At 49.4% G+C, this 26526-nt stretch overlaps 1 protein-coding gene across 10 annotated transcripts in view; it reads left to right on the plus strand.

Annotated features, from left to right (window-relative positions):
• The window catches only part of MAPT (microtubule associated protein tau), a 101154-nt gene that overhangs the window by 41442 nt on the left and 33186 nt on the right, over positions 1 to 26526 (plus strand). For all 10 annotated transcript variants that reach the window (XM_082603436.1, XM_082603439.1, XM_082603438.1 and 7 more), the window contains exons 2-5: positions 12139 to 12258; positions 16371 to 16457; positions 18993 to 19079; positions 23208 to 23273. In XM_082603436.1, the coding sequence (XP_082459562.1) occupies positions 12156 to 12258; positions 16371 to 16457; positions 18993 to 19079; positions 23208 to 23273 (343 nt within the window). In that variant the 5' untranslated portion in view covers positions 12139 to 12155. The remainder of the gene's footprint in view (positions 1 to 12138; positions 12259 to 16370; positions 16458 to 18992; positions 19080 to 23207; positions 23274 to 26526) is intronic.

The raw sequence follows: 26526 nt of genomic DNA on the forward strand, positions 1-26526 counted from the left end.
ATTCGACAAAGGCCAGGACCGTTGAATGGGGTGGGGTCGTTGCCCACCGGAAGGAAAAGCTCAGATCATACAAACAATGCAAAGCTACCTTCGTGGTTTGTTTGTCACAGACTCCCCCAGGGGTTAGAATGGAGCCAAAGCTGGATGGCCCAGCAGAGAGAAGGTTTGTGTACAAGCTGCTTCATCTCCGCTGTTCCTCAGAGAGAACTGCTTTCTACCCGCCGGGGCAGAGGGCTCCACCTCCCCAGAGGAAGGCTGGAGGGCATCTGTATTTTTAGATTTGGCAAAAGAAAATAAATTTGACTTTGAGCCTCTTTTGCAATGTTTTAAAAACATCTTTATTGAGATTATGGTTCATGTACCATAAAACCCATCCCTTTAAAGTTACAATTCAGTGGGTTTTAGTATTCCTGTAGAATTTCGACTTCGATGGTAATTCCTAAGACACTAGGAAGACCCAGAAGCAGCTCAGGTGGGGGCAGGACGACAGTGCCGAGGCAGCTGTGCCTCTCTGTTCTCTGGATGCATGACTCCAGGTGTAGTGTCTTCTCCTTTTCCAAGAAGAATTTCATTTCCTATCATGTTTCTAAGTTCTTTGTACTTCTTTCTCGCCAGCTTTTTCTCTCTCATCTGCTCATTCTTCTCTTCTCTGCTACTTGACTGTAATTTCTGTTTCTGAACATAATGTCCAGGCCTTTCTGCTGGATAATGAATATTTTGCGACCAACAGAGGCTGCCTGGGCTTTTTCTGAAATACATATTTGGGGGCCCAGAGCCTAAATATACGCCCCTGGCTTTGACTTCCTGTTTCTCCCTGATCTGAATTTCTGCTGTGTCCATTTTAATTGATCCAGATATTTGTACACCTGGATTGGATCTCGTTCCAAAGCTGTGTTGAAATTCTTTCTTTCAAGATCATTTCCTCCATAAATTTTCTGCTTTCCGCTGTACTCCACTTTGTCAAGCATAATTATTTTATCCAAATAAGGGAGCATGACCCAGGGTCCCATGCTGGATAATATTTGCATTTTCTTATTTTAATTTTAATGAGAAGTTTTATTGATAAATATTGAAACTACTTTCCCAACCTCAATAGATGCAGCAAAATTGTCTGGTTTCCCCTTTATCTAAATAAAGAGCCTGTATTTTTATATTCTGACGTGGCCATGAACCCTTACTGCGCATATTGCATTGGGAAGTTACCTTTTCTAGGGCTCGTAAGGCTGTAACTTCAGCTCTGGTGGGGCTTCTCACCTCCCTGCTTCTCTCTAAATCCCTTTTCGGAACAAGCTAGATATAAATACATGAACAATTACAGCCCCCCGATGTATTTAGACTTTTCACTGGATCTTAGAGAATCACACTTGTGGTAGGCAAGGGTTTGTGACATCAGAGTGCTATGTCCAGGTGTCCCTGGCTCTCTGCATTAAATGTGTACCTGAAAGGCTGCATGTCAGCTGTTAGTGAATCCCATCTCTTTGCGTCATGACTCCCCCCCAGTGTGAAGCTTCCCCATCCAGGAGCCATCACTGGCTCCATAGGGCTTCCCCTGCTACCCCCATGAGGCACCTCTGGTGGCGTTCCTCCGGCCCCAGGTTAAGAATGCCCCTCACACATTGTCCCCCTAAGCGGCCTCTGTCTTCATGGTTGATCACAGATGTAGTTGAACACATCACACTGACGCCTAGAATCAGTATTAAGCCTCTTGGTCACCTTGACCCGTCAGCCATGCCGGTGCCCACAGGCAGCCCATGATTTGTGAATAAAAGGAGCAGCACACTGTGGGAAAAATCCTTGACTTTGTTACAGGGTGTTTTGTTTTGCCAAAAGCGGAATGTATTTATTACTTTTTGTCAGGTTATAAATACATGTTTAGAAAGCAGTATAATAAAACAAAAACGTACACAACAACAAGAGAAAGTCTCCCTAATTCCACTTCCCTTCCCAGATCACGTCCTTTACAATATCTTTTTTATTCTTTTATTTTTTTATTTTTGGCTGCGTTGGGTCTTCGTTGCTGTGCATGGGCTTTCTCTAGTTGCAGCGAGCGGGGGCTGCTCTTTGTTGCGGTGCGCGGGCTTCTCATTGAGGTGGCTTCTCTTGTTGCGGAGCACGGGCTCTAGGCGCGCAGGCTTCAGTAGTTGTGGCGCACGGGCTCAGTAGTTGTAGCTCATGGACTGTAGAGTGCAGGCTCAGTAGTTGTGGCGTACGGGCTTAGTTGCTCCGCAGCATGTGAGATCTTCCCGGACCAGGACTTGAACCCGTGTCCCCTGCATTGGCAGGTGGATTCCCAACCACTGTGCCACCAGGGAAGCCCCCTTTGCGATTTCTTGTCTGCACATATGCATATATATGCTACTGTCTTGTTTATAAACATTCTGTGCATGCACATTTCTAAAACTGCTTTTTTCCCTTGGTGATACAGGATGGAGCTCTCTCCATGCCAGTGTGTTCGCTTCTCCCCTGTCCTCCTCACAAAGGGGTCAGCTTCACACAGCATGCTCCGGGACACGGTTTTGGCCCCGTCTCCAGGAGTCACGGGACCAGGGGATGACCTCACCGGGTACACCATCTGCCCTGCCTGGCCAGAGGCTGCATCGGGAGGGCCAAGGGGGCACCATGTGTCGTTGGATCCAATATGGGGTGGGGCTCTGGGCCCTGAGAAGCTGTTTAGTCTGAAAATACAAACAGGATACAGAAAGGTTTGGCTCAAATAATGGGTGATAATGTTGTCATGATAATAACCACAGCTGGCACTTCGATTGCGTTTACTGTATTAACTCGTTTAATCCCCACATCTTACAGACAAGGCAATGAAGGCTCTGAGAGGTTGAGTGACTTACTCAAGGCCACCCAGCTAGTAAATGGCAGATCTGGAGTGGAACCCAGACAGCCTGACCCCGGTGTGTGCTCCACGCCCCTGAAATGCACTGTCAACTCCGCCCCTGATGCTGTGTGGGCACCTCTGTCAAGGGGGTAATTCAGGGACGGTGTGCTTGACCTGGGTGGTCTTTCTCCCATGGGTTCAAAGGACACTATTTGTTTTCCGTCCTTCCAGCCGTGCTGAGTTCAGGTTGCTCATTACTGACGGACATTGCCGATTAGAGACAGACTACGCCATCCTCCTGTGCCCCGCGTCCTTCAGGGTGTGTCCTCAGACTCAAAAAGTAGAAATGAAAGCATCCTCAGAACTACCACCTTCCCTTCCTCGTTTCCTCTCCCCTCCGCTTCTTCCTTGTTGTTCGATCTAATGAAATGTTGTAGCAAAAAGAGCCCATTTCTGGTCATTGCATGTGGCCTCTCAGACTTCCGCCTCCTTCGCTGCCAAGACGGGTGTGGACAATTCGTCTCTCCCCACCTCCCGGCATCACCTTCTCCGCATCACCTCCCCTGTCTCCTCCGTGCTCCGGGTGCCAGTGCTGGGAGGGGTGGGGAGCAGAGACACCCCAGTTCTCCCCCGATGCTTACCTTTGCTCTGTCACTTCCGAGACCTTCCTGGAAGGACCCCCTCGCTTCTCCTCCTCTCCCTGGGCTGACCCAGAGGTGCCTCTCACACGTCTTCATGCTCTTTCTCCCCCTCCTTCAGGGCAGAAGCACACAGGCTCTTGTATTGGCCCCTGATTTTATCCCTTCAGGTTAGGCCTCCTCTTCCCATCCTCAGATATCCTCTCCTTGCTCAGAACCCACGTGTCATACAACAGTACCAAGCATCAGTCTAGAACATCACAGTTCACTGAAGCACTCTCTCTCACGTGCATTTTGCCAGTGACCCTCACAGCCACCCTGTGACACAGGTGTCCTCGTGCCCATGTTACAAATGAAGAATCTGTGATTCAGAGAGGGCAAGTGACTGGCCCAGCATCGACCAGCCAGTGAGTGGTCCCTCCTAAGCCTAGAACCCAGGGCTCTGGACTTCACACCACGTGTCCTTTCTACCCAAATCCATGGAGCAGTCTGAACCGGCAATAAGGTCCTCAGGAAGATTTGGAGCCAGTGCCTACACCTTGGAAACCAAGGACACAAGGAGTCCAGCTGTTCATGCAACTAACAAGGCTGGACTTGGTGAATTCCACGAGAGGCGTTAGGGCTGAGTGGCCTCTCAGGGTACATGCAAGTATGGCATCTCTGGATCATGAGACCCTGCTTCATGGGAGAGACCCAGGTCCAAGGGGAAGCGAAGCAAGGGACCCTCCAGGCTCACCTTTGGGGGCAGGTTGGAGGGTGCCTCCCCAGCCCCTGCTGGGAGGGTGAAGCCGCGCAGTGTTCTCAGAGGGCCTTGAGAGGGGGCAGGCTAAGTGCTATTCATCAGTCCCAGGAATGGCTAATAGAGAAGCAGGTGCTCCCGAGAACCCATAATGGTCTTTGGCAAATGGCCCGAGGTGCCTCTGAGAGGCCTCCCAGCACCTGACTTGCTGCTGAGGCAAGACCCTGCTGCTGAGGTAGTTTTGAGGATGCTTTCATTTCAAGACCCTGTGGGGGGCCCATTCAACATCAGGTACAGCCGTGTCCTCACGCCCCTGACATCATTCCTCCCAGCGACTTCCTAGCCCTAAGCTGAGCTTTCCAGGAAATCACTACACGCCACACTCTGTCCCCAGCTCTGGCACTATCTCTAGCCTCTCTGTGCCTCAGTCTCCCCAGCTGCAAAATGGAGCTAAGATGACCCGTGTATCTCACAGAGGTGCAGTTGGAATGGCTCCTCCTATATCAGGGCTTCAGAGTGGGGCTTCATGATTTGTCGGTGAAGGTCTCCAGAGACCCACCCTGTGTCCAGCTGGAGGCTAGGGCTGCAGATTCAAAGCCACGCGTGCATCCTCACTCAGCCGGGGCTACTGAGCATCAATGCAAAAATGGGGATAATAAGATAATAACATTTCCTCCTCACATAGGTCATTGTGAGGATTAACTGAGATGAAATGTGTAAATAGTGCCGGCTACAGAAATATTTATTCAGGGAAGATCATGGATGGCTTAAAAAAAAGGGCAGGGTGGGGGGGACTTTAAAAGTCCCCCTCCAGAACTTTTTTTTTTTTTTGCGGTACGCGGGCCTCTCACTGTTGTGGCCTCTCCTGCTGCGGAGCACAGGCTCCGGACACGCAGGCTCAGCGGCCATGGCTCACGGGCCCAGCCGCTCCGCGGCATGTGGGATCTTCCCGGTCCGGGGCACGAACCCGTGTCCCCTGCATCGGCAGGCGGACTCTCAACCACTGCGCCACCAGGGAAGCCCTGTATTTAACTTTTTAATAATGACTATGAATCACTTTTATAAAACAATAAATTCTCTCTCTCTCTGTCTCTCCCTCTCTCTCTCAGGATTAAGAGTGGCTTGCCCTAGAAAAAAAAAGCAATTTTTCGCTGTGGTTTTCCCAGCTTTGACATCAAAAGAGATGGCTTTTTATCCATTTGGTGCTCTGAGTTCAGGGGATTCATCTCAGATACAGTTAAGTGGTGACCAGGGCCATTGGCAGTCCCTGAACGGGACAGAGGCTCAGCAGCCTGCCGCCACCCCCCGTAGGGGTGTCACATGGCAGTGCTGTCCTCGCTGAAGGCTAACTGATCAGAAAGGGGGTTGGAGGGAAAACTGCTGCAGTTCTGAAAACAAAGGCCACCCAAGCACGCCGTATCATCCTAACAGATGCTACAGCGCTGTTTGACTATACCAGCAGTTACAAAGGAGGTAAAAGAAATAAAACAGAATCCTTGAGCTTAAAACCAGAATTGTCCTCTCCGACACAGTTGGTGGATTTTCTTAGTGGTGGACGTCAGCCGGCTGACATCAGCCATGACACATGGTGTGTGCACAGCAACACCACCTCCCCCGAGAAAGCGGCCTTCATTCATGCTTTCATACAACTGTTGATTGTTCTCTTTGGATTGAGGCCCGGGATTATTCCAGTTTCTTCTCACCAACCTAAGTCTTTCCTCTCTGTGGACTCCTTTATCTTCTCTGCACTTAATTTGGCAGTTCTGCTTGAAATCCGGGTAGTATCATTATTATTGTTCAGATTTGGTTCTAGAACATTCTCTGGTACCCTGTGATAGGATGTGAGCACAAGCTCACACTTTAGAGTTCCTCTGAGGTTTGCCAGGCCATCTTCCCTCCAGCAAGTCTTCCTGAGAACTTCCCCACAGTGCCTGGGTGCTGGGTGCCACCTGCCTGTCGGGGGCGGGAGAGAAGAGGGGCAACACAAAAGGAGATGCAGCTCCCGGTTGGGATTAGCTGTGAGGGAAGAGCATCTGAAGCAGCAGAGTTGCCACGAGCCAGCCCAGTGTTTTCTTGAACCCTGGAGGCTCTTCCTCTTTCTTTAGATGCAGGTGGTTCCCCGCTTCTTAAGTATAGGGATTTCCTAATGACCTTGGGCCCAGACTTCACCTCCGCCAAGGAGACTACTATGCCTGCCCTTTCACTAATCTTTATATCTTAAAATAAAACAGTTGAACCGTAAGCATTGAAGAATAGACTGTAAATACAAAGAGAAAGTTTTCAAAGGAAACGAAAGCTTTCACTCAGTTGAGTGGGTCCTTATGTTCCTGAAATGGGTGATCTCAGTCACTGCTTGATTTAATCACGGTGTCAGTCGGCCTCACAAGGTCAGATTCTGGTGCCAGCCTGCTTGGGCTTTGAGCCCTGACTCCATTACATGTTTACTGTGTGACCTTGGGCAAGTTACTCAACCTCTCTGTGCCTCGGTTTCCCCCTCTGTAGAAGTAGACATAATAATAGGGGCAGTTGTGTTGATTAAATGAGTCAATACCTGGAAATGCTTGAAACATGGCTCCTGTCATGAGGAATCCTGTTTTCCACCTGAACGCACTGGCAAATTCATGATGGTGCAGAAAAGGGACCAGAGCAAAGGAAAGATGGGATGCGGGAGCCAAAAATAACCTTGGAGATCAAAGTTCATTTTAAGGTTATTTTTAGATTTCTCTCTACTTGATCTTCAACTATCTGAGAGATCCATTTAGGGTGTTTGTTTTTTTAATAACAGCTTTATTGAGATATGTCACATGCCATAAAATCCACCCTTTGAAGTGTACAATTCAGTGACTTAAGTATAGTCACAAAGTTGTGCAATATCACCACTCTCTAATTCCAGTTGAGTTTTTAACCTGAGGGAGTTTTAAGGGCCAGCGTCCTTTTTTTGGACAGAGCCACCTGTTCTGGTGGCGGTGATCCCGCTGAGTCACGGCAGCGGCCCGGGGAGCCTGCAGTGCTGCCTGGGGGATGAAGCTGGCCGGTGGCTGGGCTGCAGCGAGCGGGCACTGCGCCCCGGGATGTGCTGCCCCCTAGCGAGGGCTGCAGCTCCGCCCGAAACAGCACACCCAGCGCCTTCAGGGAGGGGGCTCTAGGATACAAAAAGCTCCTCCCGGGCTTGGACTGCACAGGCAGAGCGTCCTGCTTGGAGCCTGGTGAGCCAGGGTGCGGGACCAGCCCCTGACACGGGCTTTCTTCTTACCTCCTCGACTCTAATTCCATCCAGCCGGGACAGGGTCATTTCTCTGGGTCCTGGAGGGGACGAAAGGGCTATGTTTTTTAACTCTCTGTTGGGAAGGCAGTGATATGATACAATATCCGAAAGATGGGTTTTAGCATCAAAAGATCAGAGTTCATATCCTGTTCTGCCTCTTACTAGCTGTGTGACCCTCAGCAGGTTCCTGAACCTCTCTGAGCCTGTTTCCTCATCTAGAAAGTGAGGATAATTCCTCTCTTGGGGCTGTTGTATTACAGAGATTCGCTTTCTCTCTCTGAAGCCCCTGAGACTGGCTAATAGTCATGACTCAAATAAACAGATGCTGTTAATATTCCAAAACTGCCAAAAATGGTGTCCACTGTTGTCCTGGCTTACCCAAGGAGCTTTCTAGAATCAAGATGCATTGCTGTAAGAAAATTAAAAGGAATAGGAAGGATGGCAGTAGGTGTAGGAAGGCTATTTGGTCTTCATCTCCTTCAGGTAGAGACTGCCCCAGGTCAGCTGAAACCCGCAGACACCCTGGAGAACTGGGCAAGAGCAAAAGCCTGGGTGGGGAAGCAGACAGAGAAAAACAGGAAAACATACCTTGCTCTTGGGTGGGGACACTAAATATTGTGAAGATAGCAACTTTTATCGTTTTGGCTCGTCATGCAGTTCTAGCCAAAATCCCAATGGAATTTTGAGAATTTGAGGAAAAAATGTTCTAAAGAGCATCTGGTAGAGAAAATGTGCAAGAAGTTCAAACAATTTTGAAAAAAGAAGATGAGCGTGTCTGAGCCACCTAGAAAATAAGACTGGAGATTCAACACTTAAATCGGGAGGCTCTAGCACCCAAATTGACAGGTGAATGGAGCAGAATAGATGGTTCACTCACCTGGGGAAAGAGGGCAGATTGTTCTGTGAATAGGGCTGAGCCCATTGGTTTAGCTATTGTATTTGGGAGAAAATTTTTTAGATTCCCACCTCATATCATACACTTAAACAAATTCTAGATGAATTAATAAATTTAATACAAAGAATTAGATCACTAAAAAACCAGTAGAAAATATTTAGGATCTTTACGTACTATAGAGCAATGGAATAAATCACAAAGAAAAATAGACTTGACTGTATAAAAAGTAAAACCCGTCAGTAGAAGCCGTCAGAAACCAAAACGGGGAGTTCCCTGGTGACCTAGTGGTTAGGATTCGGGCTTTCACTGCCATGGCTCAGGTTCAATCCCTGGCTGGGGAACTGAGATCCCACAAGCTGTGTGGTGTGGCCAAAAGAAAAAAAAAAGAAAGAAACCAAAGTAAAAGGAGAAGCTATTAACCACAAATATGATAAAGAGTTCATGTCACTCATAGATTAAGAACTCATTCAAATCATTACAGTGATCACTGAGGCATGACAGAGAAGCAAAGGATGTAAATGGGCACTTTATAAAAGAAGCCAGTGCATCAGATTTTTACTTTTACACTTCCAGCCACCATGTTCCAAATGGGAAAACTTAGTCCTTGAAAGGAATTGATCAAATCTACAAAACAAAACAAAACCACGGGGCTCATTACACTTCTTAGTGTTCAGTAAAACCTTAGCTGCACGTTGAACAGGACGACCTGATTTGTCTGATCTGGCTCGCCAGGGCCAGGTGTAGTGTCTCCAGCCAGTTTGGGAGGCCTTGCGCTTCTGGGAGGATTCCACCGCTCCCGGGTGGGGCTCCTGGTGAGTCAGCAGGTGAGGTGACTCACGGACCAATCCCGGGCACGAGCAGCTGGGCAGTGACCAGGGACTTCCTGAGAGAGGCTTCACCAGGAAGCAGCGAGGGAGGCGTTACTTCCTAGAGTTGGGTGGGAAGCAGTAGGTGACTCCTTTGATAATGAAACTTGTTCCTCTTAGCACAGGGGTTCTTGTTTGGGGGCTTTCTAAGAGAAACAGACCATCCGTATATCTCAGGGTAGAGAATATCACCACCAAATCCTAAGTCTTGAAGGATGAATGGAGCTTTGATCTTCCCAGGATAAAATCCTGCTCATCCTTGGGGAGATATCAAAGGTTTGGAGATGATCAGCCTCAGATGCCTCTCCCAAGAGCTCTCTGAGAGACAAGGGCCTCGGTCAGAATGAAAAGTAGCTGCCTAGGAGGGGCCAGGCCACCCACCCTCTGCCTCACCCAGAGGAGGTCTCACTGACCTCATTCTTAGAACCATCCTAAGCCCTCCCATCTTCTTATCCTACATCGTGGGTGGAGGAGAGAGCTCAGACACCCACACCAGCGTGTCCTGCCTAGAAAGGAGAGAAATGGAGCTGGACCTGAGTATGCCAGTGGCCAGCTGGTATAAACACAGTGCCAGAGGCTGGCTGTCTCCCCACACCTATGTCAGTCTGGGAAGTATTAGGTGGAGTGTCTGCCCCAGGTGGACCCTCCCACCCTGTAGCCCACCATTTATATGACTTGCCCAATACCTGTCAGAGCTTAGTAAGACTATGGATTTTAGAACATTTGGCCACTCATAATGCATTTTGACAATGCATGACATCAGGTACGCCCTCCACACCTGGCCCATGGCAGAATTACTCATTGATCACAGAAGCCAGAGAGCTAGTACAGTGGAGGCTTGGAGGAGAAAGGCCTGTCCTCTCCAGTTTGTGTTACCAGTTCTCCCCCTGACAACTCGCCTACGGCTACTGAAAAACAGCCTGTGAAATGAGAACAGAAACATATAGAGGATAACTATTAACAAATTATAAAGGAAAACTAGAGATTTAAAGTAAAGAAAGCAAACAAAATTAGAATAAAGGTAAGAACATAAATGAAAGGCAGTAAAGAAAGGGAAATGGCCTCCCAAATTTTAAAAATGAAGACTAAATTTACGTCAGAATTATAAAAAATGATAAAAGTTACAATTATAAAAAAGAGAGATTAAAAGAAAAAGCAACCTAAAAGTTTAGAAAGATAGAAGATAACAGGGAAATATATTTTAAAGGGATTTCAAAAGGTTAATGACCCTCTGGGCAACTTTTACAGTCTCTATAAGTCTAAAATTATCTCAAAAAATTTAAAATATTAAGTGAAACGCTAACATGAATCTGGAGTGAAAATTCAAAGTAAAAATAATGAAAAAATAAGGATATAAATAAATATATGTAAAACAAACCAATAAATATGTGTAAATAAATATGTTTACTTAGATATGTTTTATTACATATATAGCAATATATATGTATTTATCACATATCTTTATATAAATATATGTAATAAATCAAATAAATATATGTAAAATAAATCAAGACATTACTGAGATTTTAAAAGGGTAAGAAATAAAAACCAAGATCAAAAATTATAAAAGTTTAAAGGGAGGAAGTAGAAGCAGCTAGAACAGGGGAGTTTCAAAGATAAGAAAAACTATAAAGTAGAAAATAAATAATATGAGATAACTAGATCATTTAAAAGGAAGATATCAAAGTAAAATACAAGAGACTCAAATTACAGAGATAAAAATGTCAAACATGGAATAATCCAAAGTAACATGAATGAACCACAGCAAAATGACATACTCAAAAGTTCAGAAATTCAAAGTTATGAGTTATTTTTAAGACAAAGAATTAAATATTCTCAGTAAGGAAGAGGGCAGAGTATGATTAAATGATCGTTTCTAGTGGACTTTCTTGAGCTGAAGCCACCTCTCAGCTGGGGCTTTTGGGGGAGGGGAGTGCATGCTGCTCTTCGGCCCCAAATTCATGCCCCTGCACTGTGCCCTGTTAAGGATGTAGCCTGGCCCTCAGAATGCACACCTGAGGGTCCTGGTGGGAACCAGTGAGGTGAGTGAAAGCCCGTCCCTGACCCCGGAGGGCCACCTGACCCAGAGCTGGGGAGTTGGGACACCCAGGTCAAGTTGATTCCATGGCACAGCAGCGTGTGATTAAATGATCACGTTGCTTCTCTGTGCCTCCTTTTCCTCACCAGCAGTGCCCAGCTGATGTCTTGCCTCTCAGTAAAAAAAAAAAAAAAAAAACCATCAGGGACTTCCCTGGTGGCGCAGAGGTTAAGAGTCCATCTGCCAATGCAGGGGACAGGGGTTTGAGCCCTGGTCTGGGAAGATCCCACATGCTGCAGAGCAACAAAGCCCGTGTGCCACAACTACTGAGCCCACATGCCACAACTACTGAAGCCCGTGCGCCTAGAGCCCGTGCTCTGTAACGGGAGAGGCTACCACAACGAGAAGCCCGGGCACTGCAGCAAAGAGTAGCCCCCCGCTTGCCGCAACTAGAGAAAGCCTGTGCGCAGCAACGAAGACCCAATGCAGCCAAAAATAAAAATAAATAAATTTATAAAATAAAAAAAAACCCCATCAAACTCCCAGTCAGCAGCATTTACTTTTTAATGAAGTGGAAAGAGCAGTGAGCATAGTAACAAGTCAGGCCTGCTGAACCTGCCCACCTGATGGTTTTGGACATGAACTGATGTGATGCCAGTGAAATAAAAGTGCACATACAAGTAAGTCACACTTTGGCAGCGATACACCCCGCGGATGAGGTTGGGCATCTGGTTGTTGAGAGGGGAGGTGGGAATCTGCCTGCTGTGAACTGGGGAGGTAGCACCTCTCTCTCCCTGCCCCCTACCCCACCCCCAAGCACTTAGCCTCAGCACAGCATCCCAGCCCTCACCTCCCATCTTCATTCCCCAGGTGGGCTTTGAACCAGGATGGCTGAACCCCGCCAGGAGTTCAACGTGATGGAAGATCATGCTCAGGAGGACTACACCCTGCTGCAAGACCACGAGGGTGACGTGGAGCATGGCCTGAAAGGTGAGTGCACAGCCCTGCGTAACGGGCCCAGGCGCTGTGGGGATCACGGCCGACCCGATGGCTCTGGAAAGGGCTGGCAGGAAAAGTTCGCATCCTGAGTTTTAAAGGAGTTTTAAATACCTTATTGTGTTAGATTGTCAACAGACTTGAAACCTCATTAATTTGTGTAAGCCAACAGAACTCAAAATGTGAGGCTACTTGAAAATCTGCCTTTTGCAAAGGAGAGTTTGCCACATAGGTGGCTATAGTATGATAAAGATTGCTGGAGGCTTGTTGGTCTAATTAATACAAGGGTGCTCTGTTGAGTCTTTAACCATACCCGTTAACCTATAAATCAGCAGGATTTATTGCATACAAAATACATGACTTTATACATTATTTTTTTCTCTTCCTTAATAGGCCTGTCTGGCCCCTATTTGGCCAGAGTTGGTTAGCTCTGGGTTTCTTACTGTCCCTATTATACCTTAATAAACCACATCAACCTCTAAATGTTCTATAGTACAGTCTTTTGGCCCAATTGGCTTGGCCTCCTCTCTCCCCTTCACTGCACTGTCTGACCACCGAGATCGGGGAGCCCCGTGGAGCACACAGAGCCCTCTCTCTGGCTCCAAATGCTAGTCTCTGCATCGCTGATGGGAGCACCAAGAGGACCTGTAGGGCACTGGGTTGTACCATAAGGAACCCTCTGCCCACAGTGTCACTGGTGGCCAGTGCCCCCTGGAGCAGCCCACCGTGCAGCCCCGGGATAAGAAAGACGAGGTCCCTGTCTTCTAGACCCATTTCTAAGGAGATGAAATGGCAGTCTACTTTTCTCTTTTAATGCTAAAAATAACAAGCCTGGGGTGTGCGGTGTCGATGGCAGTGGTAGAGCTCCAAGGTGGGGAGGGAACTCTTCTGGGTACATCTATCTGGGAAGGTTCCCTGGAAGAGGCGGGGTTACCAGAAGGAGGCCTGGGTTGGGGGAGCACATGGAGAAAACATCCCTACCTTGGAGACGCTTCAGGACTCGTTGGGGGGCCTTGTTTCAAAGGCTGACTTCTCTGTACCTGTTGAAGCAGAGAACATATTAGGAGGCAGAGGTTGGGAATCAGACAAGTGGGCTCCAAGGTGGGGGAGGTGAGGGAAGAAACGGGCTGTCCCCGGAGCTCAGAGGCCACCCTCTGGCCTTCTTGGGAGCACACCCAGCCCGAAGCTCTGGGTGAGGGGAAATGCCTGCTCCCATTCGGCTCGACCCTCCCCTCCTGGTGAAGGGCGCCAATGGTGGCACGAAACGTGCATTCTGACCTCTCCCGGGCCACAGCCTGGCTCCAGCCGGAGCTGCTAATTTTCAACTCCCCAAGGGGTTGGAACGGCAGCTGGGCCCTGAGAGCTCCCTCATCTGAGGACCTGAGCCCACCATCCCTCCACATGCGTGTTCTGCCTCAGTATCAATGGCTGCTTTCACTTTCAAGTGTCCCTGTTTGGGTGATAAAGTATATGGCTTCCCTACTTATAATGGGACTTCCTTAAAATGATGATTCAGGTGACTTCCCTGGTGGTCCAGTGGTCAAGACTTTGCCTTCCAATGCAGGGGGTGTGGGTTTGATCCCTGCTTGGGGAGTTAAGATCCCACATGCCATGTGGCCCAAAAACCAAAACATAAAAACAACAGAAGCAATATTGTAACAAATCCAATAAAGACTGTGAAAATGGTCCACATCAAAAAAAATCTTTAAAAAAAAAAAGATAATTCAGGCATTTTTGTAGGACTCTACAAAAGTTGGCAAAGGGCGTTAGCCACCGACGTCTCAGGTAGTGCTCACAATAACCAGGGAAGGCGGAGGTTGCCTTCCCCAGTTTACAGATGACAAAGTTTCGTGTGAGATTATGGGGCTAGTATATAGCCTTCAGCTCCAGGTCAGCTGTTTTTGCCTCTGGTCACCCCTTAGCCAAGTCTCCTTGAAGCTCCAGTTATTAAACTCTTGTGGGTGGAATCCAACTTAGAATCCCAGCATACTGAACTCTGCCCCAGATGAATTGTGCCAATGAAAAAATGATGCTCTTGGGAATTCCCTGGCAGTCCAGTGCTTAGGACTTGGCGCTTTCATTGCTGTGGCCCAGGTTCGATCCCTGGTCAGGGAACTAAGATCCCACCAGCCAAAAGAAAAAAAGAAAAATTATGCTCTGTTTAGGGTAGCCTGGTTTAAAAATTAAGTTAAAATATATATATTGTGTTGTCACAAATGTACCATAATAATGTAGGATGTTAACAATTTGGGAAACTGGGTGTGGGGTATCCTCTCTGGTCTATCTTTGCAGTTTTTCTGTAAATCTAGAACTGTTCTCAAATAAAAAGTTCATTTTTTTAAAGTCCGGGAAAAAAAGTGGTTTTTACCACTTTTATTTTTTGAAAGAGAAACGAAATTCAATTTGTAAAGTAAGAACAAATTTACCAATTTATTTCGTGTCTCAGAGGTGCTTAAAGTATGTTTACTGAAACTCCTCAATTCTTTTAACATAAAACGTGATTGGAAGTTCTCTCCTGAAACAGATGTATGTATGAATATGTATAATATATATATGCAAATTTTATGATGCTAATAACCTTTTTGTCACTGCTTTGAAAGTGTTTGAAGACAGTTTAAACAAACTTACCCAAAGAATGTACTTGCCAAGAAAGCAAGTTGATACCTAAGAGATTTTCATAGTTCTCATCAAATTTGTTCTTGCTACTAAGGATTTAGAATGAGTTGTTTTTATATGGGGAGTGAACAGTGTGACTTGACAGAAGGTGTCACTTTACAAGCAACATTTTAGATAAGTGACAGAGACTTTTTTGAATAATGACAAGAAACCACATGTAAAATACTAAAACAAAGAGCATCTGCATTGATGCTAAAAGTTGGAATAGGATTAGATAGAGGCAAAGAGAGCTGCAAAGTGGGTAAAAGCTGGTTAACCGATAAAATAATGCACCCACCTGAATTAAAAGGTGTTAACGAGTTAACTTGTTAGACCTTCCAGAAGACCCTCAGAAGAGGCTTCTTCCTCCTTCCTTCCCTCCCTCCAAGAAATTTAACAAGGATAAAGCAGATGATGACCGTTGTAGGCTGGGGATGGATTGGGGGAGGGGTGTTTGGGGGACAAGTGTTTGAGGCACCGTCACACCCATAGGCTTCTGTGCTCTGACAGTCGAGGCTGGTCCGTAATAAGACCCGGCAGACAGTCTGCATCATGCTCCCTCACCATGTGTCCAGAGCCTACTTGAGGGAGTTGGCAGGTTTTTGCAAGCTCTAGGACCGGAAGCTTCTTTAGAATCAGCCCTTCTTTGGCTGGATGGGTGCAGCCAGGGCTGAGTGTCCAGGGATGGTGTTCTAGCAGAGGGTGCGACGTGTCTGATCTCGAAGTGTACTAGAACACCACTTGCCTTTTTTCGTCTCGTGAGCCTGCTTCATGCAGAACCAGCTCCCTGTCCTCTATCTCCAAGGCCACCCCCACCCCAGGTGGAGTGGCTTTTGCAGAGTCCATCAGAGCTCCCTTGGCTTTGGATTCTGAACGGACAGTTTTCTTATAAGTAGCGATGGCTGACATTTCAGGTGTTGGGCGGTACTTGGAGGCACAGACAAGTGTACAGTTAGAAGTAGGTACTGTGTCTGCCCTGAGCTAATTCCTTGGCAGAGGAAGGAGTTGGATCTCTGAGTGTTTTCCCAGGTCATTAATTGTCATTAATTCATGGCAGTGATCTCCCATGAATCTCTTCAGTAGGGAAACACAAAGCCCCAAGTTTACTTGTGGCTTAGCTTTCTGGTGTCAGCTGCCCGTTTGTCAATATAAGAGCCTTTGTCTCAATTGAAACCACAAGCTAATTAAAAGGCAATTTCTCCTCTCGTCCCAGAACAGGTAAACATTGTGTGCCTCTTTGCCTGGTGACCCTGGTTTGGGGGCCCAGCTGTGTTGGGGTGGGGGTGGGATTGGTCCCCTTTGTGGTTTTATCATGTGGCTGTAGTCCATCCATCTGGGTTCCACGCTGGGTGATTTCAGCTCCAAAAGACACTGTCCCCAAGGTCCTCTGAGGTCGAAAGCAGGGGTGGAGAGAGGCAGCCATTCTGAGGGGCTCATTGTATATGTTCCAGAATCTCCCCTGCAGACCCCGGCTGATGATGGATCTGAGGAACCAGGCTCTGAAACCTCTGATGCTAAGAGCACTCCAACGGCGGAAGGTGGGGCCTCCCTCTTCTCATGGCTTTATTCAAGCAGCTCCTTCCATGCTCCAGCCTGCGCTTAGCCACGCTTTGAGCTCATACGTGCCGCCCTTCCTGGCTGCATTTGCTGTTGCCTCTCCCTCTGGCTGAGAGATAGCTCGCTCAGTGCTTTGCAGGACAGGGCTCAGGCCCCGGATGTTGTGGGAGCCACGCTCTGTTTTGATGCCTTGCTCGCTAGGGTCAGGTATGGGCAGCTTCATCGTGTGTTGAGTTTTGAGGCAGCCACACTTGAACAGGCTGGGACCTGTGGCAAAGCAGGGCCTGACCTCAGCTCCACAAAGCCCCTGCCCATTGTCGTCCCCAAACTTCTTTCATGAGCCACCAGGTCCTAAAGCAGCCGTTTGGCTGAGGAAAGGGCAGGTCAGTGCACATCTCCAAGCTCACACTTTGGGACTGGTCTTGGTTTAGTAGCCTTCATTTCTTGAGCTTGGCCTCGGTGTCTGGACCTTGGCCATGGTGTTAGTCCCAGCCCATCTTCTAACCTGTCCTCTGTAGACATTTGGTGTCTAAGTTATTACAAAGCTGCTGATGTATTTCCTGAAGTGTTCCTTGGTCCTGATTTTGACCATCTTCTCTTGCTTCCCATCTATATCAGTCAAGACTGTGTTGATCGCAGGTAATGGAAAACCCAACTAACTGTGACATACATATGAAGAGGTTATTTGTCTCACATAACAAAATGTCTGGACTTGGGCAGCAGCTTCTCAGTGTCAACTATTTTATCTTCTGCCATCACTAATGGCTGGATTGTTGCCTTATGGTTACAGAATGGCTGCTGTACCTCCAGGCATCACATCTGCCTTCAAAGAAGAAAGAAAGTAGCAAAGCCAAAAGAACCCTGAAACCAAATGTGTGCCCTTTTTATTAGGAAAGCAACAGTTTTTCTGCAGGCCCCACCTAACCAACTTCTGTTTATGTATCATTGGCCAGAACTGGGTCTCACGGCCACCCCTGGCTGTAAGGGAGGCTGGGACATTGAGCATTTTGCCTTCCAGGCTCTTTAGCAAGAAAAATCAAGGGATAAGGGCATTGAGAATGGCTTTTGAGTAACCAGTCGGCAGTATCTGCCCCTCCATCTCTCCATCGTCTCCAAGGTTCTATTCTCAGCACTTCCCTGGGCCCTGCCCATGACTTTGATGAGAACCTGGCCCCAGCATCTCCCCAAGAGTCCACCTTTGGATGAATTCAGAAAGTGGCTGTCAAGTGCCTGCCAATTGATGGTGCATCCGTGGAAGATATAGTGGATGTGGCCCTTCCCCACCTTTGCCCCCCCACCCCAACCTCTGAGGTTCTCAGCCTAGTGAAGAGAATACCAGACCAAATGCTGTTTGCTCTCCTTCTTAGAGCCAGTGATGTTAAGACATAGCCTGCTGATCTTGTTAGGACAGTTTTGCAAGTTGCCTACTGCCCTGAGAAGGTCCTGAAACACTAATGCCAGATTTTATGCCAACCTTCCAAATCAGCTTTATTCTGGAAGAATCTACCAACCAAGTCTTGCTGCATTCTGGACCCTGTCCATGTGTGCATCCCAAGAGCTTCAGCTCTGGCCCTGCAGGGAATGGGGGAGTCTGCTGGGGCTGGACTCTGCCAGGCTGCTCCCAAGACAACTGTAATAAAATGGACTCCTTTTGACGAACCTGAGTCAGGCTCTTGGGAAGCTTTCAAAGCTGACAACTCCTTATGTTTGCCCAGAATGGCCTGGGGATATGCCAGGGCATTGCTCAGGGAAGAATGCCGATTTGGAAGTGTTCACCTCGATGAGAGACCAACAGCAGCTCCTGGTGGTGGATCTTTTCCTCCAGCCTCTGCTCTGAAGGTGGATCCATCTGTGGGCCTGTTGTCAAGCACCTGACTCCAGACAGGGCCGGCCTGTTCGTTGCCACCCAGGGGAGTCTGTGGTTTTAAACCATGGGTCATGGGCTCCGGGAGACAGGGGGATTAGAACTGGAAGAGAACTTGGAGGTCACCTGGTGGTGATACTCCCATTTTGTAGATGAGAAAACTGAGACCCTAAGAGGATGAAGGACTTGCCCAAAGCTAGCCTCCCAGCAGAGCCATAGACTCCAGCCCTGACTGCAGGGTTCCTGCACTGCCTTGGTCCCAATCCCATTCTCCTGTTCTGCCCTGCTCTAAGGATCAAACACCTGTGACCAGTCATCTGATTTTCAACACTTCCTCCTTAAAACACTTGCGACCGTCCCCAGCCATCCCTCTCACTGCAGTGTTTACAGGGGGCTGTCCTGGCTTTCCTGGCAGACGGCCTGGGTGTCTCATGCATGGGTGCCACTCAGAGTATTGATATGCTCCCTGGAGAGATGTCAAGGCTGGAGCACGGCTCTGGGCCCTGCTCTGTGGGGCTGCTTTTTTGCATGTGGCTGAGTTCCCTCCCCCTCCCCCTCCCCCTCCTTGCATCTCTGCATCCCCAAAGAGCAAAGGTGAGGGGTGTGGCACAGCTCATCCCGGCCCCCTAAGGTGACTCTCCGTGGTTTCCAGACGTGACGGCACCCTTAGTGGATGAGGGAGCCCCCGGTGAGCAGGCGGCCGCTCAGCCCCCCACGGAGATCCCAGAAGGAACCACAGGTGAGGGTGACTCCCAGGTCGGGGTGCCCAGCTCCCCTGCTGGAGGATGGGTGCACGTGGGGTTATGCCCGTCTCCAAGTGCAGCAGGAATGTGGGTGGACACCAGCCTCTGGGAATCTCTGGTTGTTCTGAGCCTGATGCCCTTTTGCTTCCATGGCTGGCTGGCTGCCTGCCTGCCTCCCAGAGAATAGAGGACCTTCTGGATTCCTTCTAGCTCCTCCTCTGCTTGTCTTAGCTCCAGAGAGTTCTCTGAGGCAGGCTGGTGGCAGATCCTGCCTTCACCCCCAAGGTCAGTCCACCCTCCTGCTGCGACTCTGCCAGCAACAGGGTTACTTCCTCGGAGGTAAACAGCTGCCTGGGGGGGCAGCCGAGTGTGCAGCAGCATCAAGATGGCCCACCCACACCTTTGGAGGATTGTGATTGGACAGTCCCCGAGGAACTCAGCGATGTAATCTAGCATCCATTTTTTAGGACTATCTTTTCAAACGTAGCAGTGTCGAACAGATATGACGAGACTGTCCTGTCAACGCAGATGATGGGGAGTAGCCCAGACAGGGCACTGACCAGAAATAGCACTGGACTCGGGGCCGCCAGAGTCACCTGTGAGCTGCCCAGGCCCTTAGGGAACAGCGAGCACAGCCCAGAGCCCTGGCTGTCACTTCCTTCACGTCCCCTTCCCTGGGCTTAACGCACGACTCCAGCCGTTGGCTTGGAGATTTGGAGGGTGCTCAGCACGAAATGCAGAAGAGTTCTGGACCGTATGTCACCAGCAATGGACAGCGGGGGAAATGTCCCCCGGCAGGAGTTTTCCTTCCTTCCTGAAGACGGGGTCTCAGGGCAGCCGTTTAGGAAGCCTGCAGCCCTCTCCCGGGCCTGTGTGCTGGGGACACTGGGCAGGGGCCGAGCAGCACCACGGCCTCCTCCAGGTAGTTTCTATTTGCAAGTTGGTCTTCTGAGATGGGTGGAGGGGGATGTTCTGGAAGCTGGCAGGCCCCGTCCTTGGCAGTGAAGGTCCTTTGAAGGCCATGGAACGACTCATGGTAACTTGGCTTTTGTCTCCCGCTGTCCCTTTACAATTGCGTCAGTGGGCGAAGCTCTTCCCCTGCCTGGGGTGAAAACTCTAGCCACCTCTTGGCTTTTGATCACTTCTGAGTTATCAAAAGTGTTTTAAGTTTCCAGGGCTTCCCTGGTGGCGCAGTGGTTGAGAGTCCGCCTGCCGATGCAGGGGACACGGGTTCGTGCCCCGGTCTGGGAAGATCCCACATGCCGCGGAGCGGCTGGGCCCGTGAGTCATGGCCGCTGAGCCTGCGCGTCCGGAGCCTGTGCTCCGCAACGGGAGAGGCCACAACAGTGAGAGGCCCGCGTAACGCAAAAGAAACAAACAAAAACAAAACCCAAAAAAAGTGTTTTAAGTTTCCAGAATCACAAAACCCAGTCTGAAAATGCTGATTAGAATGTCCAGTCCTGCATAAGAGCCAAAGCTGCAGCCCCTCCTCTCTGGGACTAGGGAGGGGGCGAGGACGGGGCAGGGGCAGGGGCAGGGGCAGGGAGGTTCTTACTGCGTTGGCGCTGCTGTGAGCCAGCTCCACGTGGTCTGCAGGTGTTTAAAGCTGACTCTTGCTCTGTGGGGACCGTTTTGGAATTCTTCCAGACACCCCACGCTCACCATCCCCATCATCCCTCCGAAGGCCCCTCCCTCTGCGTTTGATTCCAGCAGACATTTCTTCTCTCTTTGGCCCCTTGGGGTCTGAAGAGCCACCTCCAGCCTCTCGCCTGCTCACACCAGTGGCCCTGCTGCATGTGGCCTGAGGTGCCCCCTCCACTATAGCTGCCCTGTGCCCACAACAGGTCCATGGGGAACATGGGTGTTCTCTCCCCCAACAGACTGTGGGTATGCAGACTGCCCGTAGGCTTTCTCTGCCACCAAGGCAGGGCCAGCGTGTCTCTCCTCCTCTGGTTTTCCCAGGTGGGCTTCTGACAGCCGCCACCATGTCCCTAACCATAGAGAACTCACACCACGTGTTTCCCCTGCTGCCTTGAAACCCTCTCGATGGGATGAGATGGGAGGTGGCCAGGCAGCCACCCCCCATCCCCCAAGCTGCTGTCTCTAAAGAAATCCTCCTCAAAAATTCTCCCCCCCTCCACCCTTTACATCCTCAATGAAGCGGGAGGTTTTAGAGTTGGGGGGACATTTTTTCAGCTGGTGGCTTTAACAATATGTGCCTTAATTTAGCACCTCACTTGGGCATGTCCCCTTTGCTGTATCTTGGTTCTCCTATGAAACTTCCCATTTGAGGTCCATTTGGGGGTGCAGTGTGGCCATCCCTTTGCAGGAATCCCTGCCTTGCGGGGTGAGCGTGGAGCCCTCTTGGGGCTCCAGGGATATGGAGAAGCCATATAAGGATGTGACGGCCCAGCCACTGTCACACACCCTCGCTCTCTTTGGCTTCTCTGAGCATCTCCCTTGCTGGGATCAGGGGATGTCAGAGATGTGGGCAGCAGCCCGCAGTTTCTGATTTGCATCAGGACCAGGATATCAAGACACCGCATGGGTAAGCGAAAGCGGTGGGCTTCCCAGTGCCATGGCAGTGATGTCATCGGCATGCCTCCTCATGTCCTCTGTCTCCAGGACTCTGTGCCATTTAGCTAGTCTTGCTGTCACTCTGAGCCTTTCTTCCATAACCTTGTCAGAAACTCAGGTCAAACCTATGCTCGGACCTGTGCTTCCCAGACAGTCGGCTGTTGTCAACTGACGCGGAGCTGTCACTGTTAGACCTCACAGGCCGTACAGTGTCAGCGTGCCGGGGACCCAGAGATGTTCCTGCCTAGGAACTGGCAGTGGGGGAGCTGCCCGAGCCCACTGCTGGCCCCCTGCCCCTCGCCACAGCTGCCCTGGGCCAGCCAGAGGCCTGGCTGTTTATAAGGCCATCATGCGTCTGTCAAGCGACCCAGGGGCTCTTTCTTTTGCCTCCGCCGTGTTCTCTGTGGTGGACCCGTATGGCAGGTGGTGGTAACCTGGCATTTCTGGTTTAGGTGTAGAGACTGAGTCATTGCAGGACTGGCAGAGAAGACTGGTGGCCCAGCCAGCAACTGGTGGGCATTTCTCAGGGTGGTGGCCTCTCTGTCACTGTCCATCAGGGCATGTTGGCTCTCCTGGGATCATGGGGTCACCGCACGTCAGAGTGTGACATGACCAAGTTGCCTTTTAGGGGCTCTTTCTTCTGGACAGTTGTATGCATTGTCCGGCCGCAATATCCCGATTTTTTTCACGATTCAGAAATTGGTGTTGTATGAAAGCTTATTGATTTTGGTACCACTGATGATCAGTAGCTTTTCTCAGTCTTTTTTTTGTTTGGGATGGACTGTAGCTCCCTAAGCAGGAGCCCAAGACACCCCAAAAGCTGCTCACTGACACTGCTGGCCTCCCTTTAGCCAGGTAGCCCCTATTCTAAGCATGAGGTTAAAGGGCTTGCCCAGCAGTTTGGAGGAAAGAAACTGAACCGCCGGGTGGGCCCCTGCTGTGTCCCAGGCACTTTGCTAAATACATTCACACCATTTTGTATGAATCCTCACCACTCTCCTGCAGGGTGAGCCAGTGTCATCACCTTGGGATTCTAGAGTTGGAGACAGAGGCCCAGAGAGGCTGAGTAATGGTGGCACCTGGGTTTGAACCCCAGCCGGACTCCACAGCCCGCGCCTAGTCTTTCCTGCACCTCTGCCGCCCGCCGCCCCAGGAGCGCTGGCTGGGGCTGGGAGGGCAGCCTCTGCCCCGACACAGCTCCCACAGCAGTGGCCGAGCAGCAAATTGCTTCTCTGACCTCACCTGTCCTGTGTATTTGTTGAGTGGGGTACTGAGGACCCTGGGCCCATTGTGGAGAAGGTCTTTCCTACTGAACTGTGTCACCCGTAAGGTGCGTGGTTGTGTGGGTTTTGTTGAGTGAACTGTTTTCATCCATGTCCCCAGCAGTCACACTTGCAAAGAGCCAGAGGTGCAGCGCCTTGGTGCTGCTAAGGTGTGCCTTTCCTGAATGCTTTCAGAAACATAGCGGAAGAGGCGGGGAGCTTTGTCTCTAACAAACAATAACCGTCTTTGCTTTTATCTTCTTCATTTGCTGACACACAAACCAGCTGAAGAAGCAGGCATTGGAGACACCCCCAACCTGGAAGACCAAGCTGCTGGACATGTGACCCAAGGTCAGTGGGCTAGAATTGCCTGCCACGCATGACGTGGGGGGCTGGGAAGAGGGGGATGGCGACTCAGATGGACCCTACCTGCCCTGAAAAGAGAATTTGGACCTGGGCCTTAATTCCTGATCTTTAGGAGTTGGTTTTTATCAAAGGTGGGCTATTCAGATAGAGGAAGAGCTCTAGGTCTTTGTAGCCATTTCTGAGTCTTTCCTGAGGTGTTTAGTGTTCTGAAAGAAGCTGGCCCTGCCCAGCATGGGGAGTCGAGAATCAATGACCAGCAGAGACACAGATATGTACGATGAGTGATTTCCCCTGTAGGCGGCCCTCTGGCCTGTCCCGGGAACAAAGCCTCAACCAAATCACCACTGAGCTATTTCTTTTCAGCTCTCTTCTGTGCAGCCTTCAAACCTTATTACGATTTTCTTCTCAGGGACCAAAACTGCTGTGCTCAAGAAAAGCAACTTTGTATAATCACTGAGCATAAATGTTTTAAGAACTCAATTTTTTAAATCCCAGAGATTCCTGATCTTAAGAAACGGAGACCTCCAATACAACCTAGCTGGGTTTGTTTTCCGTCATTTGCTACATAAATGAATTTGACAGTCTACTGTGTAATGTGGAAGCTTCTAGATTGTAAGAAAGCAGGGAAAACACTGTTCTTTTCTCCAGAAAGTGATTTGGGATTTGTATAGCGCCACCACTGGGGCCATCTGACTTTAGGAGGACTCTGGGCACTGAAGAAATGTTTCCTTGAAGGTGCTTTGAAGCCTAACTACACATTTCTGCTCCCCAGGGCTCCCTGCCCTGTAATGGGCTAGGGTTTCTCATCTCACATGTCATGGAAAGGCGTGTTTTCATTCTTAGGCTTACAAAGAGCTTCAGAAAATATTAGAAGGGATAATCATTATAAGGGAAACCTTAGTGTATGTGTTAAATAACTAGAATCCTGCCTCCTGTTTCTTTTAGGTTATGATTTGCAGCTTTTAGGTAAAATTAGAGGTTTTTATAACCTCTGGAAATGATGATCTAGTTCCATAAAAAGAAATGAATGAGTTTTTTCTACCAATTTTTATTGCAGGCTATGTCTCCATGCCCCTAAAACATATTCCATGCAACAAAAAGATCAGGCCATCAGCTTTCCTAGAAACTTTACTTTTGTGCTAACTGAATTTTTGACTTTCCCAGCCCTGGCCTACAGTCATATAGATATAAAGATGAACACCAGGTAACATCTGCAATGGGACATTGGCACCAAATCTGTGAACACAAGGAGATTTCTACCTCTACTCCCAAGGCCAATATTTAGTGTCTTGACTGGAGCTGCTGATCCAAATGGCCAAGCCCAAGCTCCAGTGGAACCTTGTGAAATTCAGGCACACTGGTGATCTGCAGACATTTTATTTGACACAGGCCTGCAGTCTGTTTTGTACAAAAACAAGCAGCTTTAGGGAGAGCCGTGTGTACAAAAGCACAGCTGTCATCTCTTTCTTGCCTTCCTGCTGCCTTGCCTCTGGCAGCCTGTGTTCATGAAGTACTAAGACAGAAAAGATGTTTCAGGATGGAGCTGCAATTGCTGAGCATTAGGTGTAGGGAGACCCTACCCATCTCACCCCTGCTCACACCAGGGTAGACCTTTCTTCTGTGAGTGTCTCCAGGACCAGGTCTCCCAAGGGAGTGTGGGGACACAAATTTAACACATCCAACTGTGTTTTCCCAAATATTTTTTTACCTTGGACCCACCCCCGGTGATTGCTACGTTTAATATTTACTGAGCACTTTACAGTCTTCTGGGAGCTGAATAGAATGTTCTCCCAGCCTGGCTCCTTCCTCCAGGAGCGCAATGGCACGAGCTAAGGTTCCTCACACACACATGCACACGCACACATGCACACAGAGGCTGTACTATCGTCTATTGGTAACTTTACAGGCTGCGTTTACTCTGTATGTTTGGTGCCCTTGTTTCTATTTAATGAGGGGCTTTTAAAGTCCTGAAGCATAGCAGAGTACGGTAACATCCACATCACGAGCAATTTCTAGGAAGCTCTGGAGGAAAGCTTTTTCCAGAAGGCGCTGGAGACCTGGCCCGTCCGTGGGCGTAAGGACCGGCAGCTGCTGCCGCTTCTGGTCTGTTGAGCGGTGGGTTGGGAAGGAGAGGCACTGAGGCACCTGCTCAGGCTGCCTGCTGCCCAGCTTGTTTCCTCCGTCTCTGTTGTTTGGGCGGTTCTTCCCCGAGACTGACCAAGGGCCCCCGTGAGGTGCCTGTAGACCCCGCGGAAGGCGGAAATCAGCACGTTTTCCTGACACGCCTTCATGATCCCTGGCCTTGTGGCAGGCTCTGTGGCGATGCTAGGAACACGAGATGAGTGAGATGGTGAGCTCGAGGCCCCAGTGTAGGGGTGGGAGGTAAGGGTGAGCCGGGCCTCTTGACAAGGGTCCAGCGGGCAGCTGCAAGGACTCCGACTGGGTTGGGGCGAGAGGGACGTGTTACCCATGTGTGTGGACTCCTGTGTTCTCCCACCTCCTTCCCCTCCCCTCATCCAGTCTCTTTCTCTTCCAAGACCCCCAATCCTTTGGGGTTCCAGATTTTGTTTAGAGGAGAGCTGTGACGTTGTTCTGGAACTAGGTAGGATGTTTGAAGAGCTGGGAGTTAAAACAAATACAGGATGTTTATTAGGAGAATCAATAAGCATACGTCTCCTGTCCTTAATACACAGATACTTTTTTTAAAATTTATTTTTGGCTGTGTTGGGTCTTCGTTGCCGTGCGCGGGCTTCTCACTGCGGTGGTTTCTCTTGTTGCGGAGCACAGACTCTAGGCGCGTGGGCTTCAGTAGTTGTGGCACGCGGGCTCAGTAGTTGTGGCACATGGGCTTAGTTGCTCCGCAGTATGTGGAGTCTTCCCAGAGCAGGGATCAAACCCGTGTCCCCTACATTGGCACCTACATTGGCAGGCGGATTCTTAACCACTGCACCACCAGGGAAGTCCCAATACACAGATGCTTTAAGGAGGGATTCATGTGAATGTCGCGTGAATGAAGCAGAAAAAAGGGAAGTGTGCCCTCCATCCACTGGGTTGGCACACGGCAAGTGGTGTGATAGGGGTGAAGCAGTGGTCCCCGTGGGCCGCGCATGTCTTTGCCGTGCAGACCACCTTTACTGCCACGGTGGTCGCCTCACCTCGTGCAGAAGGCTGTCCATAAGCCACGATCTGGATGCCCCTGAACCGTGTTTCTGTTTACTGGGGTCTCATGGCAGGTCTA

This window comes from Mesoplodon mirus (assembly GCF_964341445.2).
Source record: "Mesoplodon mirus genome assembly, chromosome: 18".
NCBI classification, from domain to species: domain Eukaryota; kingdom Metazoa; phylum Chordata; class Mammalia; order Artiodactyla; family Ziphiidae; genus Mesoplodon; species Mesoplodon mirus.